The sequence below is a fragment of the Aotus nancymaae genome, unplaced genomic scaffold (assembly GCF_030222135.1).
Source record: "Aotus nancymaae isolate 86718 unplaced genomic scaffold, 86718_ANA_hifiasm-v0.15.2.pri h1tg000049l, whole genome shotgun sequence".
Lineage (NCBI taxonomy): Eukaryota > Metazoa > Chordata > Mammalia > Primates > Aotidae > Aotus > Aotus nancymaae.
In genome coordinates this window covers 6331664-6350361 of record NW_026988463.1, presented here as the reverse complement: position 1 = coordinate 6350361, position 18698 = coordinate 6331664, and the positions used below count along the sequence as shown (strand labels likewise).

Sequence of the window (18698 nt, the reverse complement as noted above, 5' to 3'; positions counted from 1 at the left end):
ACCCGGAGAGCTGTTGGGAAGGATCGTGGCACCAGGGTCGCACGGTCTGGGCCACCATCTCCCTGTTGGGCCCAGATACATGAAGCCCGGGCCTCCGTGAGAGATGAAAGGTGAGTACGGAGGGGAAACACTGGCAGCTGTGCCTGAGTGCGCGGCAGATGGAGCTCAAAGGCTGCAGGGAGCTGAGGCGAGGACAAACATCTGCTGCTGTCAGCCTTCCTCCCAAACAACAGAAGCTCTGGTGGCTGAGCCTCCAGCCTGGTCTTGATAAATGAGCCATCATCTTAGGCTGGAGCAGGGTGGAGTCGCTCTTTCTAAACATCCGTGGCCTATCCGGGATGCTAGAAGACCAGAGGACACAGAGGAAGAACACCCGATCACCCCATTTGGATTTTAAAGGACAAGGAAGCACCAGGATTGGTGGCAGGACACGGGACATGCCTGAGATCAGGAATCATTTTTGAGAAGCACCTCTTGGAGCCAAGCAGGGTTTTCCTGGCTCAGCTGGGAGCAGGGAGGCCAGCACTTTCGAGGGCTGGGGATCCACGCCGGGGAAGCTTCACTCTGTTATGTGTGGCTATCACTCCATTACTGCCTCTATATAAAATTACATTCCTGATTAAAATTTTAGTGCCAAACATTTTATATGATTACAGACAGAAAGTCAAAATTTGCATTTAAATAGACATATTAAAAACACTCTGCAGAGGAGTGAACAGCAAAGCAATCTTGAGGAGTCTTTTAAGAGAGGGTGAGGCGCTCGGAGGATTTTTCCCATTTCTGTTAACACAGACCCTGACCCTTCCCAAATTCCATTGAAGTACCTGTTGTTCTAGATTCTATACAGGCACGCCGACTCAATTCTCCAAGCTGAGACTTGCTGGGGCCCACAGCGCTGTCATTCATTCATGCATTCAATAAACGTGTACTGCCTTGTACAATGGGTTGGATGACATCCCCCAGAAATCCACGGCACCCCAGAATGTCAGAATGTGGGCTTATTTGGAAATAGGCTCTTTATACATGTAATTAATATGAGGTCATATTGAATTAAGATAAGCCCTAAATCTAGGGACTGATGTCATTTTTTCCTTTTTGAGACATGGTCTCACTCTGTTGCCCAGCTGGAGTGGCAGCTGCATGACCCTGGCTCACTGCAACCTCCCCTTCCCAGGTTCAAGTGATCCTCTAACCTCAGCCTCCGAGTAGCTGGGCCCACAAGCACAAGCCACCATGACAGGCTAATTAAAAAAAATTTTTTTTGTAGAGATGGAGTTTTTCCACATTGCCCAAGCTAGTCTTGACTCCTAAGCTCAAAATGATCCACCTGCCTCAGCTTCCCAAAGTACTGGGATTACATGTGTGAGCCGATGTGCCCAGTCTGAGGACCGGTATCTCTATAAGAGGGAGGTTTGGAGACACTGAGACACACAGGGAAGGCCAGGTGATGGCCAAGCCGGAGACCAGAGTGACACATTTCGAAGCTGAGGGTTGCCAGATTCCCAACAACTACTAGAAGCTGGAAGAGGAAAGCAAGAATTCTTCCCTGGGTCCTTTGAAGAAGGCACGGCCCTGCTAATACCCTGATTTCAGACTTCTAGCATCCAGGACTGTGAGAAAATGTATTTCTGTAATTTTAAGCCACTGAGCTTGTGATACTTCTTACTGCAGTCTAGGAAACTAACACAGTGGTCATGAAACCATTAGTTGGGGCCTTAAACTGGTGGTTTTACAAATGGAAGAAAATCTGGACACAGAGATGCACACGTAGAGGACAGATGATGTGAACAGACGCCAATGTAAACAGAGGCTGGGAGTGATGCAGTTTTCAGAAATGCAGCTGCAAGCCACAGAACGCCAGGGAATGCTAGCAACTACCAGAAACTGGAAAAGGCAAGGAAGAATTTGCCCTTAATGGCTTCAGAGTGATCACGTCCCTGCTAACACCCTGATTTCAGCCTTCTGGGTTCTAGAACAGCGAGAGAATGCGTGTCTGGTTTTTTGTTGTTGTTGTTGTTGTTTTTTGAGACGGAGTATCCCTCTTGTTGTGTGTTTTTATTTTTTTAACCCACCTGGTTTGTGATACTTTGCTGTGGCCCTTGTAAAAAAAAAAAATAAAAAACCAGGCCTGGCACAGTGGCTCACATCTATCATCTCAGCACTTTGGGATGCCAAGGCGGGCAGATCACAAGGTCAGGAGTTCTAGACCAGCTTGGGCAATATGGTGAAACCCCATCTCTACAAAAAATACAAAAATTAGCCGGGTGTGATGTGGTGGTGAGTGAGGCAGAAGAATCTCTTGAATCCAGGAGGCAGAGGTTACAGTGAGCCAAGATCACACCATTGCACTCCAGCCTGGGTGACAAAGCAAGACTCTGTCTCACAAAAAACAAAAAAACAAAACACACCTCCCCACTAAGTGCCAGGCTACAGGACTTAAGGGGCAACATAAATGACAAGACCACTGATCTTGAGGATCTTAAGTCTAGGCAGAAAGAGACAACACTCAAAGAATCACAGTTATCAATATGAAATTTCCACTGGGATAAATGTGATAGGAGACAACATCATAAAAGAAGAAGAAATCATCGAACGGGGCTTGCCTTGGTCTGAGAAGTCACGGAATGTACCCCTATACACGTGGTAAATGAGCTGAAATAGAACGACTGAGTCATGAAAGTCATGAAATAAAAGGGAGGGGGAGCTGGAGGCAGTAGGGTGATCCAAAGAGTCATCCAAGTTCACTGGCAGCCCTGCTGGTCCCCCAAAGCACAGGAAGACATCTGTATGGTAATAGTTCTTTGGGTCCTGGCCAAGGAGGGAGTGTGTTATTTGCACTGTTTATGCAGGGGACGGGAGAGAGAAGGGCTAGGGAAATTTCTGTTCATCATGGATACCCTTTGTGTTGAAGTTCTGGAAACCTCTGGGTACTCATTCAAGCTCTGCCACAAACCAGAGCCAGATGACCTTGGGTTAATCAACAGTCCGCTGTGAGATGTGCCTCTGGGTTCCCATCTGGACGCTGAAGAGGCTGGGCTGGCCGGCTTCCAAGGGGGCCGTCCAGCAATGACATGATTGCACACATCACAGAAGGGGCAGAGAATCCACAGGGGTCTCTTATATTCCCAGAGTATTTTCAAATGAGCTGAGAGAGACACTACACAGGCTTTGGCATTTTCCCCCTGCCCAGAAACGATCCTCTGCCCAAAAATGTTAGAGAAATACTAGTTTTCTTCTTTTAGCTTTGTTTTGTAGGAGGGTAAAAAAAATATACTCTAGAGCTGCATCCAAAGTTCCACATGTGCATGACTTTCGCTTACAGAATTATTCTGGCTTTCTTTGTTAAAAGAGAAATAAAACGAGGAAGGTGCTTTTTTTTTCTTCCACTCTGGCAAAACAAGGGCCAATAAAAGACATCAGAGAATGACATGGAGAATTCCCTCTGAAAGCCACCCATGAAGTTCACAGAAAATACCCTATTTCAGTTAGTGTTTTGGCAACAGAACCTCAACATTTTGCACCACAAAACACCTCCTCCCCTAAGGAAATGATTTCTGATACTCCCCGTGCACACACTCCCATTAGCCTGCAAATGTTTTAAAGTTGGACCTGGCGAGGTCTCAAGCAGGAAATGTAAAAAAAGGAGCAAATGAGCACTCAATGCAGTGATAGCTCAGTGTCTTTGTTCTGCAGACTGTTTTCACACTTCCTCAGGCGAATGGATTTTTAAAACTGCCAGTTGCTAACAGGAATCCCACCTCTTCAGCCTGATAAGATAAATCTTGACAGGCTAAGAAATCTTTATTTCACTCAGAAGTTATTTGTTCCCATCTCATGTTCACAGATTAAGAATAAAAATTGATTTCACTTCAAAGGAAGGCGTTTTATAATTCAGATTGCCTTCAACCCGCCCCACCTATGTACGATTACTCAATACCAGCCTGTAGCAATAACAGTCTCTTCGTTCTTATAGCTGGATGGGAAAAAGTTACTTGGTTGCTTTGTACAAGAACACTTGGCCAGGATACAAACTACTGGGAGAAAAGACATTTTCAGCTAGAGCACTGTCTCTTCTTGTTCTTACATACATTACACAGCACTTGTCTTCTCTTCTAAGGTTCAAATATGAAAACTTTCTCTAAAGACACCAGAACACATAACAGATCCAAAAATCAAAAAAACGAAATAGCCCAAAATATTGGGTTTCCTTTCCTTTCACAATATCAGTGTGAGAAGAATTCACTACTTATTTTGTTAGTATGAGAAAATAGAAATGGTTAAAATAGGTATTCAGAACATCTATCCACCCCTAAAATAATTATTTCTAGCCTCAATTGCCTGATCATGAAATGGTCCCAAATTGTGTGGTGTAACCCTTCTACCAATGTGAAAGTTTGTTTCCTGATTACATGACCCAGTGAATAATTACAAAGCTAAACAATGCCCTCCTTTCTTGAAATACTTGCCAAGTAGAAACCGCTACTTGAATAATTTCGGGGCAACTACATATCCAGAGAGAATGAATCAAGTCTACACTCAGTATTGAAGGAACTGATATGCAGCCTTAGTTTTCTTGATAAGCTAAATAGGGGAGATATTATGTTGCTGTGGTTTTTTAACTGATTTACTGTCAAATTGAATATTAAATATGTATTTATGCCAAGCTGAGCACTACGGAGAACGCCAAGAATCCAAAGATAAATCACCCATTCCTGTTCCTGAAAGTCATATTCAGACAATCAATAGATACTGAATGAACACCTACTATCTGAAAGACCAAATGGAACCAAAATAATTTCTTAAACAGTTCCTGAATGCAATGAGTACAGAAGTATAACAAAAAAGGCATACATTGCTAAATAAGGCATGCAGATCATCTCCCACACAAGTGTCTTCCCACATAATAATCCTTTATCTTAATAATTCTTCCATTTAACAACTCCTCTCATGCAACCATCCTCTAACCCAAATCCTCTTGCATGACAACCATTCTTCCATCCAACTATACACTTCCACCCACCTCCATTCCATGCAACCATCCTCCTACCCAAAGATCTGTACCAACCATCCTCCCATCTGACTATACTTCCACCCAATCTCCATTCTACCCAACCATCCTCCTACCAATGATCCTAATCAACTATCCTTCCAACCAACTATACATTTCCACCCACCTCCATTCCACCCAACCACCCTCCGACCCTAGGATCCTAACCCACCATCCTCTCATCCAAGAACACTTCCACCCAATCTCCATTCTACCCAACAGTCCTCCTACCCAACAATCCTAACCAAATATTCTTCCATCCAACTATATACTTCCACCAAATCTCCATTCCAGCCAACCATCCTCCTATGCAAAGATCCTTACCAACCATCCTCCCATCCAATTATACTTCCACCCAATCTCCATTCTACCCAACAGTCCTCCTACCCAACAATCCTAACCAAATATTCTTCCATCCAACTATATACTTCCACCAAATCTCCATTCCAGCCAACCATCCTCCTACGCAAAGATCCTTACCAACCATCCTCCCATCCAATTATACTTCCACCCAATCTCCATTCTACCCAACAGTCCTCCTACCCAACAATCCTAACCAAATATTCTTCCATCCAACTATATACTTCCACCAAATCTCCATTCCAGCCAGCCATCCTCCTATGCAAAGATCCTTACCAACCATCTTCCCATCCAATTATACTTCCACCCAATCTCCATTCTACCCAACAGTCCTCCTACTCAACGATCCCAACCAACTATCCTTCCACACAACTATACACTTCCACCCAATCTCCATTCCACCCAATGCTCCTCTTATCCAAAGATCCCAACCAACCATCCTCCCAGCCAATTATACTTCCACTCAATTTCCCTTCCACCCAGCCATCCTCCTACGCAAAAATCCTTACCAACCATCCTCCCATCCAATTATACTTCCACCCAATCTCCATTCTACCCAACAATCCTGCTACCCAACAATCCTAACCAATTATCCTTCCATCCAACTATACACTTCCACCCAATTTCCATTCCACCAAATCGCCCTCCTACTCAAAGATCCTAACCAACCATCCTCCCATCCAATTATACTTCCACCCAATCTCCATTCTATCCAACAATCCTCCTACCCAATGATCCTAACTAACCATTGTTTCATCCAACCATCATTTCACCCAACAATCCTAGGAATTAATATTAGTATCTAATCTGTACCAGATATTTTCCTAGGCAATGAGGATACAAAAACGACAAAAAATATGAAGTCTGTCTTCTGAAGGATCTCACAGCTTAATAGACAGATAAAAGATAACTAGTAATAATAAGCGATATCAGACAGGCAGGGAAAATTTAACCTAGATAATGTATCCTGTTGGGACGAGCATAATTTTTAGGAAGGACTAACAAATTCTTGGCTTTTAAAAGATAATTATATATACGTGTGTGTGTGCATGTGTGTATTTTTTTCCTAGTTCTATCTATATTATCTCTTTAGAAGGCCCAGAAGCCATCATCGCCTAGAACTGTGTTTCTAACTACCGTTCTCCAATAAAAGGAATGATTGCACTGTGGAAAAGTGGGTGGCTCTAGGACTGGGGCAAGACAAGTAAAGATGAACCTGGAATAACTTCTGGTGCCAATGGATTTATGTCAAAAGGATACAGGGGCCAGCGTGAGGGGGTTCCCAGGGAATAAATATGATACAATTTGAGCGTCAAAACAAATAATGAAAGTAACTGATTGTAATCCATTGAATAAAACATGAATCCATTACGCTATATGAAAATAAATAATTAAATGATTCTGTATAGGAAAGGAAATAGAATGTCAACCCATAAATGTAAGTGTGATGGAGTTAGAAAGCCATCATTTGATACTCATAATAATCATAAATTGACTCAGACAAGAACCATCAATGAATGGTAAAACTAGTGAATGAAGGATTGAAGGCAAATAGGTATTTTAAAAGTCTAAAACCTTTCTCCCACCCCCAAACTACTTCTTAATTACAGTGGGAAAGTTTTTAGGAGAGATATCTAAGAGACATCATATGATCCAAAGGGCTGATTAATATCACCAATAATAGAGAAACCGATATCACGTGCCTCTTAATATGGCACCCTGGGAAAAACAGGACATTATTACTCCTGGGGTATCTGTGGCAAAAATGTATACCCTAATTGGGATCATAAGGAAACAGCTGAAAAACCCAAATTCAGGGTCATCTACAAAATAAAGAACTGCCCTGTGTTCTTTTTGTTGTTGTTGTTATTTTAATTTACACCATATTTATATATTGAGGACCCACTCTCTTGTAAAAAATTGTAGCAAAAATAAAGATTACATAAAACTTAGCATTTTAATCATTTTAAAGTATACAATTCGGTGGCATTAAGAACATTTACATTCTTGTGCAGCTAACATCAGCACTCTAAAAATTTCTCATCTTCCTAAACTGAAATTCTATACCCGTTAAGCACCAACTCCCCTTTCTATTCTCCCCCAGTCCCTGGTAACCACTATTTTACTTTCTGTCTCTGCGAATTTGACTACCCTAGGTACCTCATGTAAGTAGAATCATACAACATTTGCCCTTTTGTGACAGGTTTATTTCACTTAGCATAATGTTTCAAAGTTCGTCCATGTTGTATCATGTGTCAAAATTTTATTCCTTTTTAAAAGACTCATACTTTTTTGTAGCAGCTAAAACAACTAAACTTGCAAAAATGATTAGTTAAAATCGAAGCGCTCTCCTCAGGTGATTTGGCAATGGACAGTCGAGGGTATGTGTTCCTAAAAAATGTCAAGACCATAAAAGACCAAGCAAGACTGTGTTGCTGGTGTGGATTAACAGACAGTAAAGACACTTGACAACTAAATTTAAATGCATGATGGATTAAATTCTGGACCATGAACAAAACTGCCATCAAGGTCATTACGGGGACAACTGATGAAACTGTGGATGAGAACAGAGGACTATATCCGTGCGTTAAATTTCTTGATTTTGTTACTATATTGTGGTTACAGCCTTGTTTTTAGGAACACACTGACGTATTCACAGTTAACCAGGAAATATGTCTGAAACTGACACTAAGAAAGTTAAGAGTTTTAAATATATAAATGTATGTATGTATTTATGTACATAGAAGGTGAGTAGAAAATGAATGATACTGAAAAACTTTACGTGAGGTGTATGTTGGAGGGTAATTAAAACTTAGAAAGGAAAGAGGGTGGGGGAACATGATAGTAACAACACAGATTTTTCCTACAAGTCTTCGAGGTCATAGAAAGATCTCTTCCCTCCCAACAACTTTAGGACTAAGGAGAGGAATTCATACAAACTAGAACTTGCACCTGAATTAGCCATTCTTCCCTCAGTGCTAGGGATAATGAGTAGTTGCACTGTTGGGTAGAGCTGCTGTGTATAAGGCCAAAGTTCTCAAACAATGCCTCCTTTCTTTTTCTTTCACAACGTTTTCCCACTATTTTAACCAATCCTCTCAATCTTTCCACAATCCCACCCAGCAAGGTCAGCAGAATACATCTAAGGAATCAACTGGATCTTTTAAAATTAGGTGAACTTGAAGTGAACATATCAATTTTGTTTACAAAAAAATTAAAATGGCATACTTAAGACACATAAGCAGTATAATATTTAATATAACACATATCTGCTTCCTATACCCAGGTTAGTAAATGTTACCAATAGATTAGAAATCCCCTAGTTATCCCTCACAAACACACACACACACACATACACACACACATACACACACACACACACACATATACCTACATGCATATACCTATATATCCCTAATAAATATACTAATTTGTTTCACATTATTTTCCATGTTTTCAATTTTATACAAGTGACAACATATCCTATTGTTACTTGTTTCTTCCCCAATATATATATACATACACACACATACATACATGTAAATACCTATATATCCCTAATAAATATACTAATTTGTTTCGCATTATTTTCCATGTTTTCAATTTTACACAGGTGATAACATATCCAACTGCTACTTGTTTTTTTCCCAACATTAAAATTGTGAGGTTCATCCTAGTTTATTTTTCATCACTCTATAGTATTCCATTATGTTATGTTACCACAATTCATCTTTACCTTCTCATTTTGATGACAGGCTAGGTTGCTTCTGGGTTTTTCTTTTAACCTTTATAACCCATGCTACTACAAACATTAAAACAGAGGGCATGGGCTCTGTAGGAAGTACAAAAGTTCCTTTTTAAAGTTTCCTTTCTTGTTAAAGAATAAGTGTGCTAATAAGTTTGTTAAGCCCTGTCCTATGTAGCTGTTAAACATGTCATGCTTAGAGGCACGTAGTACATTCTGCCTGTGCTGGATGTGCTCACAGGCATGTCCCATCTCTCCATTGCTTTTACCTACAAAAATTATGGCACCGAGCATCTATTTCCAACAGGCTCTTCCTCTGTTATCTACTGATGTGCCTGTCATGTGTAAACTTGGCCTGGTACATATGACTAACTGATAACCACTTGTTCAATAAATGGTGAATAAACCTATTGTATATGACAATGCCCTAAGTGGTAAAATAGATGAACATATACTTTACCAGCAATTTAAGAGCTAAAGGATAAGGGCATGAGTGGAAGCTTAGATCACAGAGCAGAGGAATTACTGGCATGTGAGAACTAAATGAGGTGCCATGAATTGAAAGGAGATGTGAATGCAGATATGCAAACCCAGAGAACTGAGAAGCTCTACATTAGGAACCAGCACGATAAATGTAATCACAGGAAATAAAACCCAAATGAAAGCTGAAGCATTTCGGTATGTGTGGCAGGGACTAGATCAGAAAACTACTATCTGCTAGCACGCTATCTTCATTATCTGGTTCTGCCCTTGCAGACTGAAGATTCATGGGGTTTTGGGCAGGCTGAGCTTCCGGGGATGGTTCCAGCACCACTTTCTGGAAAGCCTGGATTAAGAGGAATCCAGTGAGCTCTGAGATATTTTCAATAGTTATCATTCAGGGTATATAATACAAGCTTCAAACGCATAATCTCTTGAAGATTAAAACTTCAAGAGAAAAACAGTCAATGAATGAGAAACTTAAGCTTACAAAGAGAAGAAAAGGAAGGGTACAGAATGGTGGCAACAATTTCAAAGAGGCTGTGTGAGGTGGCAACCGCGACATGTAAAGCAAACACGACATTTATGTCCCCCAAATCAAGACACAAATGAATCTTACTCTGCGCTACTTCTACCTGCCATACTGATATTAGGTTTTCCTAAAGTATTCTGGTGGCCAAAAGGTAAGCGGGAACAACAAGGGTTTGCATTTCACAGTAGGAATTGAGGATTTAGGCAACCCCAGTAATTGGAGGAAGATAGGATGGCTTTGCGGTTGGAACATATAGTCTTTCTGACTCTTTGAAAACATCTTTGCTTTCTGCCCCTGGCATCATAATCCATTTTTTTTTTCAATAGCAATCATCCTACTTGTCCAAAAGGTACAATAAAAAACATGCAGGCATTAGTCCCCATCATATGAAAGCAAAACACCCCAGCTCCCTCTTTCATGTTGTTACATAATTTTTATTTACATATTCACAATTTTAGCTTTACCTAATTTCAAATACATAAGAACATCCAAGAAGGGGTAAACCTACAGTGACATATAGACCGACTGACAATTCAGTATAACCCAAGTTTGGGATCCACGTGCCAACACTGAAGTTCCCACTTCATTCACTTTGCCCTAGTTTTATCACTTGCATTGAGGCGGAACTTCAGCTGCCACTTCCAAAGCTCAGGCAGGAGCGACAAGCTGCTGATGTGGGATGAGGAAGAAAACAGTGTGAAGCTCCAGTTGGCAGCATAGGGAAAACAGGGATTTCAAAAAGAAGTACATATGTTGTCACGTGCACTTTCACGGTGTAGGACATGCTCCTTGTTAATGGCGACACACAGAAGAACCCACAGTGGTATCAGGCACTGTGGCTCACACCTGTAATCCCCGCACTTTGGGAGGCCAAGGCAGGCGGATCACGAGGTCAGGAGTTTGAGACCAGCCTGGCCAACATGGTGAAACCTCGTCTCTACTAAAGATACAAAAAATTAGCCAGGTATGGTGGCGGATGCCTGTAATCCCAGCTACTCGGGAGGCTGAGGCAGGAGAATTGCTTGAACCTGGAAGGCGGAGGTTGCAGTGAGCCAAGATCGTGCCTTTGCATTCCAGCCTGGGTGACAGGGTGAGACTCCGTCTCTAAATAAATAAATAGATAAAGAGACTCAATAGAGAGAGCCACTCCAAATTTTTATGAGAAGAAAAGCAAAAGAGCACAGATTCCTGAGACCAAAAGACAGTGGTGCCTATTACTGGCTCTGCTTAATGCTCATTCCGCCACCTGGAGTGTGTCATTTGAGCTTATTGTGACTCAGTTGCCTCCTCTGTAAAACTGGGATAACAGTAGCACCTAGTCCCTAAGTTAGCTATGAAGATTAAATACAATTATCTATCTAAAGTGCCTACAGAAGAACCTGGCACATGGTAAGTAGTCATTATTTCTTCATGCTATGACTACGCACCAATGGTCTTTGCCATCCTCACCTCCTTGAAGCGTGATGTAGAGAAGATACAGGTGGTGTCACATCGCGTTTCACACAACAAGTCCATTCTTACCTCCTTATATTCTAGCTTATTCTGGATTGCTCAACACTGTCTCATATCTCTCCATGAAGAAAAAAAGTAGGGAACATGATGTATGTAGTATTTGAGAAATGTCAGGGGAATTTTTATTAAAATACTCACAATTCTAAAGGTATAAAACAGGAATGTAGAGGCCGGGTACGGTGGCTCATGTCTGTAATCCCAGCACTTTGGGAGGCCAAGGCAGGCAGGTCACCTGAGTTTGACAGTTCGAGACCAGCCTGACCAACATGGAAAAGCCCCGTCTCTACTAAAAATACAAAACTAACTAGGCATGGTGGTGCATGACTATAATCCCAGCTACTCGGGAGGCTGAGGCAGGAGAATCGCTTGAACTGGGAAGGTGGAGGTTGTGGTCAGCCAGGATTGAACGATGGCACTCCAGCCTGGGAAACAGGAGTGAAACTCCATCTTGAAAAATAGACAAATAAATAAATAAAATAAAATAGAAATGAAGAAGTCTTTACAGTTCAATATCTAAAAGGTATGGTGAGTTCAGAACATCTGTCAAAAGCAAGGTATATAACTTCCAAGTACACATATGAAGACATATATCTTCCAGCAAGATGAACCTTCCAGAATTTTATGTGTGTGTGTGTGTGTGTGTATACACACATATACATATATATGTGTGTGTATATGTGTTTCATGTATAAATATATATTTTCTAGATACAGATATAAATACAGGCAGATACACACACAGAAACACACACACACACACACACACACACACACACACAGAATGGCCACCATCTTCTCAGCCAGAGACTATATGAAAGTCAGGCAAGGAGCTAATGGAGTTAGAACGTAACCTCTATTTCTAAAATGTATTGTGGAAAAAAAATTCATACCAAGAGACAGAGGAGAAAGTGAAAACAAGAAAGACAAAGATCCTTAGCAGCAGCTGAAGTAGCAGCCACTGCTCCCGTTAATCAAAACGCCCTCTCTATTCTAGATATTGTGCTAAGCACTAACAGTCTAGATCTAGACATCTTTTAATTCTCTCAACAACCCACAAGTTAGACATTATTTTTCCATTTTACTGACATAGAAACTGAGGTTAACTATCTTCACCAAAGGTATGCAAGCTAAAAAGTAATGGTGCTCCGCTCTAAATCTAGCTTCCAGTGACTCAAATCCTGTGTTCTTCCCACTATACCACATTGCTTCAAAACATGTCTAGAAGAATTGGTGAAGTGGTCTCATTCTCACGGTCTTATTGCAAGAAAAGATAGCATACGCCACCACCCCAGTGCCCGGTCTCCCCCGAGACAGAGACTTGAAGAACATAAGATGTACCTATTAAAAATGTAAATGTATGTACATATATGTATCCATTCTTCCATCCACCCATCCATCCATCCACCCATCCATCCATCCACCCACCCATCCATCCACCCATCCATTTATCCATCCATTCAACTTTCTACTCATCCATCCACCTATCCACCCATCCACCTATCCATCTATTCATCCATCCATCCATCTACCCACCTATCCAACCATCCATCCATCCACCACCCACCTATCCATCCATCCACCCACCCATCCACCCACCCATCTACCCATCCATTTATCCATCCATTCAACTTTCTACTCATCCATCCACCTATCCACCCATCCACCTATCCATCTATTCATCCATCCATCCATCTACCCACCTATCCAACCATCCATCCATCCACCACCCACCTATCCATCCATCCACCCACCCATCCACCCACCCATCTACCCATCCATTTATCCAGCCATTCAACTTTCTACTCATCCATCCACCTATCCACCCATCCACCTATCCATCTATTCATCCATCCATCCATCTACCCACCTATCCAACCATCCATCCATCCACCACCCACCTATCCATCCATCCATCTACCAACCTATCCAACCATCCATCCATCCACCACCCACCTATCCATCCATCCACCCACCCATCCACCCACCCATCTACCCATCCATTTATCCAGCCATTCAACTTTCTATTCATCCATCCACCTATCCACCCATCCACCTATCCATCTATTCATCCATCCATCCATCTACCCACCTATCCAACCATCCATCCATCCACCACCCAACTATCCATCCATCCATCCACCCATCCACCCACCCATCTACCCATCCATTTATCCAGCCATTCAACTTTCTACACATCCATCCACCTATCCACCCATCCACCTATCCATCTATTCATCCACCCATCCATCTACCCACCTATCCAACCATCCATCCATCCACCACCCACCTATCCATTCACCCACCCATCCATCCACCCATCTACCCATCCATTTATCCATCCATTCAACTTTCTACTCATCCATCCACCTATCTACCCATCCACCTATCCATCTATTCATCCATCCATCTATCCACCCACCTACCTATCCATCCATCCATCGATCCATACATCCATCCATCCACCCACTCATCCATCGACCTATCTACCCATCCATCCACCCATCTACCCATCCATTCATTCATCTACTTATCAATCCACCTATCCACCCATCCGTCCCTCTATCCATCCATCTAACCATCCATCTATCCATCTACCCACCTATCTATTTTAAGAAGAGAGGGCCCAACCAGACAGATTTATAGCTGCTATTCTGATAGCACTCCCAGATTGTTAAGAGGAAAGCTAATTTTATCAAAACCTTTTTTTTAAAGGGTGAATCCCATTTTGGGCTCATCAATTTTGATGATTATGCCTTTGCCAGACCTCTCCCTGTGAGATGCTACAATTGAAGGAGGTACCCTCCCACACATACTGTCACATGCGCATATCCATATTTCTTATCACAGTTTTGAACGGAAGTGGGGTACTCTGAACAGAATGAGTATCATAAAAGAACTGCACCCCCCCCGCCCCTCACCAAGTCTAGGATGGGAATTTCCTCCACTCTGACATTCCCTTTGCCTCCTGTTACTCTCTCCCAAGTCAGCCAACCAGGCAGAGGGAGACAAAAGGTCAACTTTTTCACCCAGAGATTGATCTTAGAACGTCCTTTGATATCTATGGGGTTTAAATGTGCAATTCGCAGTGAGAAATTACACAGAAAGATGTTTCCCTTTCAGATATCAGAAAAAACACATCACATTTGAAACTAAAAAACTAGAGGGAAGCTTCCTATCATGGCTTCCAGTGGGGTCCCAGTGAGCATTCCCAGCTTTGCTAATGAAACCCCCGAAATACCGGACAACGTGGGAGATTGGCTTTGGGGCATCTACCGCTTTGCCACTGATAGGAATGACTTCTGGAGGAACTCGATCCTCAGTTTGGGACTCTTTGCTGCGGGAGTTTGGCTGGCCAGGAACTTGAGTGACACTGACCTTATGGCACCTAAGCCAAGGCTGTAGCCAAGTAGACAAATGAAACCCTGTGCTGAACCTGAACCTTCCAAAAAACAGCCTGCAATCTGTGCCCGTCACAAGATGAGCCCTGATGACAGCTGAAGTGTGATTCAATGGGCACTTTCCTTTTCCTTAGCCCTGCCTAGCTTCCTTTTGTTCCTTGAGTCTACGCAGAATTCCATTCTCTGGTCAGCAGACGGGTTTAAGCTACAGTATTGCCTCTGTTCTGTAAAGTTCTGTACAAAGTTCCTAAGCTTCCCCAGGGGGTGATCTTTGCTCTTGTCCTGAGAAATAACAATGCTGTTTTAATAAACATTTGAAATAAACACTGCACACACACACACACACACACACACACACACACACACAACTAGAGGACCACATAGATCCTCCATATGACCATATGTCTCCATCAACGTGAAAGTGTGTGTACACACATGTTCACACACACACACACACACACACACGTGTTCACAAGGACGTTGGGGAAAAATGGCCAGCTGAAAGGTACACTAAGGGCCCAACAGAGAACAGATGGGGTGTGCTTAAAAAAGAAGCTTCCTTGGAGTTACACTCTCCTTGGCAAGGTGGGTGTTGATACTAATGCTGAGGTCGCACCAAATGTCTTTAATGTTGGAGGGAAGATGGGAAAGAGAGAAAGAGGAGAAGAGGGGAGAGAGGGTGAGAGAGGAAATAAGACGAGAAGAGAGGGGAAAAGGTAAGATAAAATATAAGAAAACTTTTCACCTTGGCAAAGCAAATAACCAGCTTTAATCAGGTAAAGAGCTTTATACTGTTTGGAGAAAGCACTGTTGAATTCTGCCAGCATCTTAGAAGCACGCAATTTGAAAAAGGTCCTATTTTTCTTGGCTTGCAAAGGAGAGTTGGACTTCTCCGTACAGCAGGGAACAGACGTTGTGGCATAAGGATCCAAGAGGGGCAGGCTAAACCTTTCCTCCCCTTCCAGTGGCTTTGTGCCATTGCTCAAATGCAAAATACAGCCACCATTCCATTGAAAACACGGAAAAGGCTTCTTGGAGGAATAAGCTTATTTGAACTACATTCATGTCTTTCCAATTTTTTTTATATTTGCTTTTTATTGTATGATATAATTATATACTTATATTCAGATACTTTACCTATGTATACCTGGTTTCATTTAATAAAACATCTCTTTCATTTCCTAGGCCAAAAATATCACAGAATCAGACAGACTTCATTAAAAAGTAACAAGAGGGTCTGACTTTACATGGACACAATTATTAGTTCTGTCACTGGGTGTCAGTGAACAGAGCGATTGATTTCTATGTGAAATTCGTTTCTCCTGTTAGCCTTTTAGCTACGCCCTGGAGTGTTTTTCTATTTAATCTTCGGAAACTTTAAAAAATGGTATTTAGTCTCCGAACTGTCTGTCGTGCCGTTGCTGCTGTTCCCTTCAAAAATGTGACTCATTCTTGCCAGAAACAACCTCAATTCGAGTCTATTTAAACCCACAGAAGCGCAAAAATTAGGCAACTCTAAAGAACACAATTATTTAAACAAATAAGTAAACCCATCAATGCCTCCCCAGAACATCTCGAGATCAATCTCTAATCCCTTTGACAGTTATTTCTGTCTCATTCTGTGCATCCTTGGTCAACTTTGCAAAGAAAGATTTAGAGTTTTGTGCCTATTCTGTTTAAATATCTCAATTTATTTTTCCCTCGACCCTCTGTTTATGCCATTAAACCATACCTTGGGATGAAATGCCATTCAGTTGTACGACAGACACTTTATTAAAGTTTATTACACAATGGAAGGCCACATTATAGGAAAAAAAAAAACTTCAAAAATAGGATGAAGTTGACAGTTTCCACATTTTCAGTACAAATAAAAAATGCTTTTGAAGCCAATTGAGCTACTTAATGAGGCAGAGACAACTTTAAATTCCTTTAAGGTTAAAAAATGATTCTTCTGGTAGAATTTCAAGTTTGCATTAGATCATTTCATATTGAGAGAAAAACTGTGCACGCCTGCCTTGAAGATGCAAGCGATCACGCCAGTTTCAGCCCAAGGGAGGCCGTTCCAGGCGGCAGGCTGTACAACCTTCTAGCCTTGCTCATGTATCACACATTTAGAAGGGGGACCAAGCGACAATCAAGAGACAACTCCCTTATTTAGTCTCCATCGCTATTCACACCTCGACCTTCCTTCCTCAAATTCGAGGGTGAAGGTCAGTGAATTTGTACCTGCCAATGTGACGTTTGGCTACAATGGCAAAATTCAATAAAAAACAAACCATGCATTTCCCCACAGGCCACTGCACAGGCATCAGTAACAGGAACTTGTGATTACCAGTGACCCGAGCTGGACCATAACCAGTCACCTTCTGGTTAAACCCATCAGTATTCTAGTATCAATCTATGAAGCCATCCATTTACCCTGCCCTCTATCTTAACCTAATCAAATTTGCACATTGTAACAGAAAGCTGCTGTCAGAGAGCATCAGGTAAACTTAATTTCTTATGTCCTGGCACACAAATGTGTGAGCCGTTGCCAAGAGATGACATATGAGCAGGTGGCCTCATATCGGACAAATTTAGCACCTTCACTAAGTCTCAGAACCCCTGACCATGTACTATTTAAGGACATTCAATTTTATGAAAATTTCCAAAGCATTTGGGAAGCAGGTCTAAGTATTGTGGCATTTGTAAGATGTTTGCCTTTGGTTACAAATTTACTCCTGACAAATTAGTCAACAGAAGGTGAGGAGTGCTTAGAGGAAGGATGGGCATTAGAAGCAGGAGCGTCTTACAAAAAGATGTGATATAAATAGATTACATCACATTTTAGTCATTTAATTTGGGTTTTCTCGAGGGGCTGGACTTGTTTTGTGGTCCAAAATAACACTATCATGAAAATGATTCTGTCATGCTTTTAGTGAAAGGTCATGTGTTATCATTGCCACCTGAACTTGACTTCTAACGAGTCAGGAAGGGTTTGCTTCAGGACACTAGAACATAAGCTCCTTGAGCATGAGGGCTTTGCTTCTTTTGTTCTCAGCTGTATCTTCAATCATGAAAAGTGTATGTCACATAGGAAGGTCATAATGAGTGTTTGTTGAATGAATGAGCAAAACCTAACAAACCAACAAATTCGGTTGATCAATGAAAGAATGAAAGGATTCTTTTGATTCTGTATTCCTTTTCCTTTCTTACCACTCCTCCAGCCCACTGGTTCACAATTTTGGCTGTGGATAAGAAATACCTAGGGAAACCTTTAAAATGTACTAAGGCCTGTGCCCTCATCCCAGACATTCTGATTCAATTGCTATGAAGACAGGGTAGGGGGTTTGAAAAGCTCTCCAGGTAACACTAATTAGCCAGCTTTTACAATGGTTGATCATGATCTTTCTTCAGCACCCTCCCAATCTTGTTCCTGGTGTCTAAGGTTCTTGTCTGCATCTTTTCCCCAAATTTGCCCTCCTGAGCAATTCTTCAAGTGTCACAATCTTTCCTCTGTGTCTTTCTTCTCCTCAACACTGGGTCTCATTCCTTTTCAGCTTGTTTCAGTGACTGAGACATATAATCTGATAACATGACATCGGTTACTTTGCCCATATTACATATTTGTAATGTATTAGAAATT

At 41.8% G+C, this 18698-nt stretch overlaps 2 protein-coding genes across 2 annotated transcripts in view; one reads left to right on the top strand and one right to left on the bottom strand.

The window, feature by feature from the left end:
- RBFOX1 (RNA binding fox-1 homolog 1) overlaps positions 1 to 18698 on the bottom strand; it is a 2526943-nt gene that overhangs the window by 1350743 nt on the left and 1157502 nt on the right.
- LOC135269011 (mitochondrial import receptor subunit TOM6 homolog) lies at positions 14853 to 15077 on the top strand. Its single transcript, XM_064362440.1, has one exon. It carries the CDS (start codon positions 14853 to 14855, stop codon positions 15075 to 15077), a length of 225 nt encoding a protein of 74 aa, XP_064218510.1.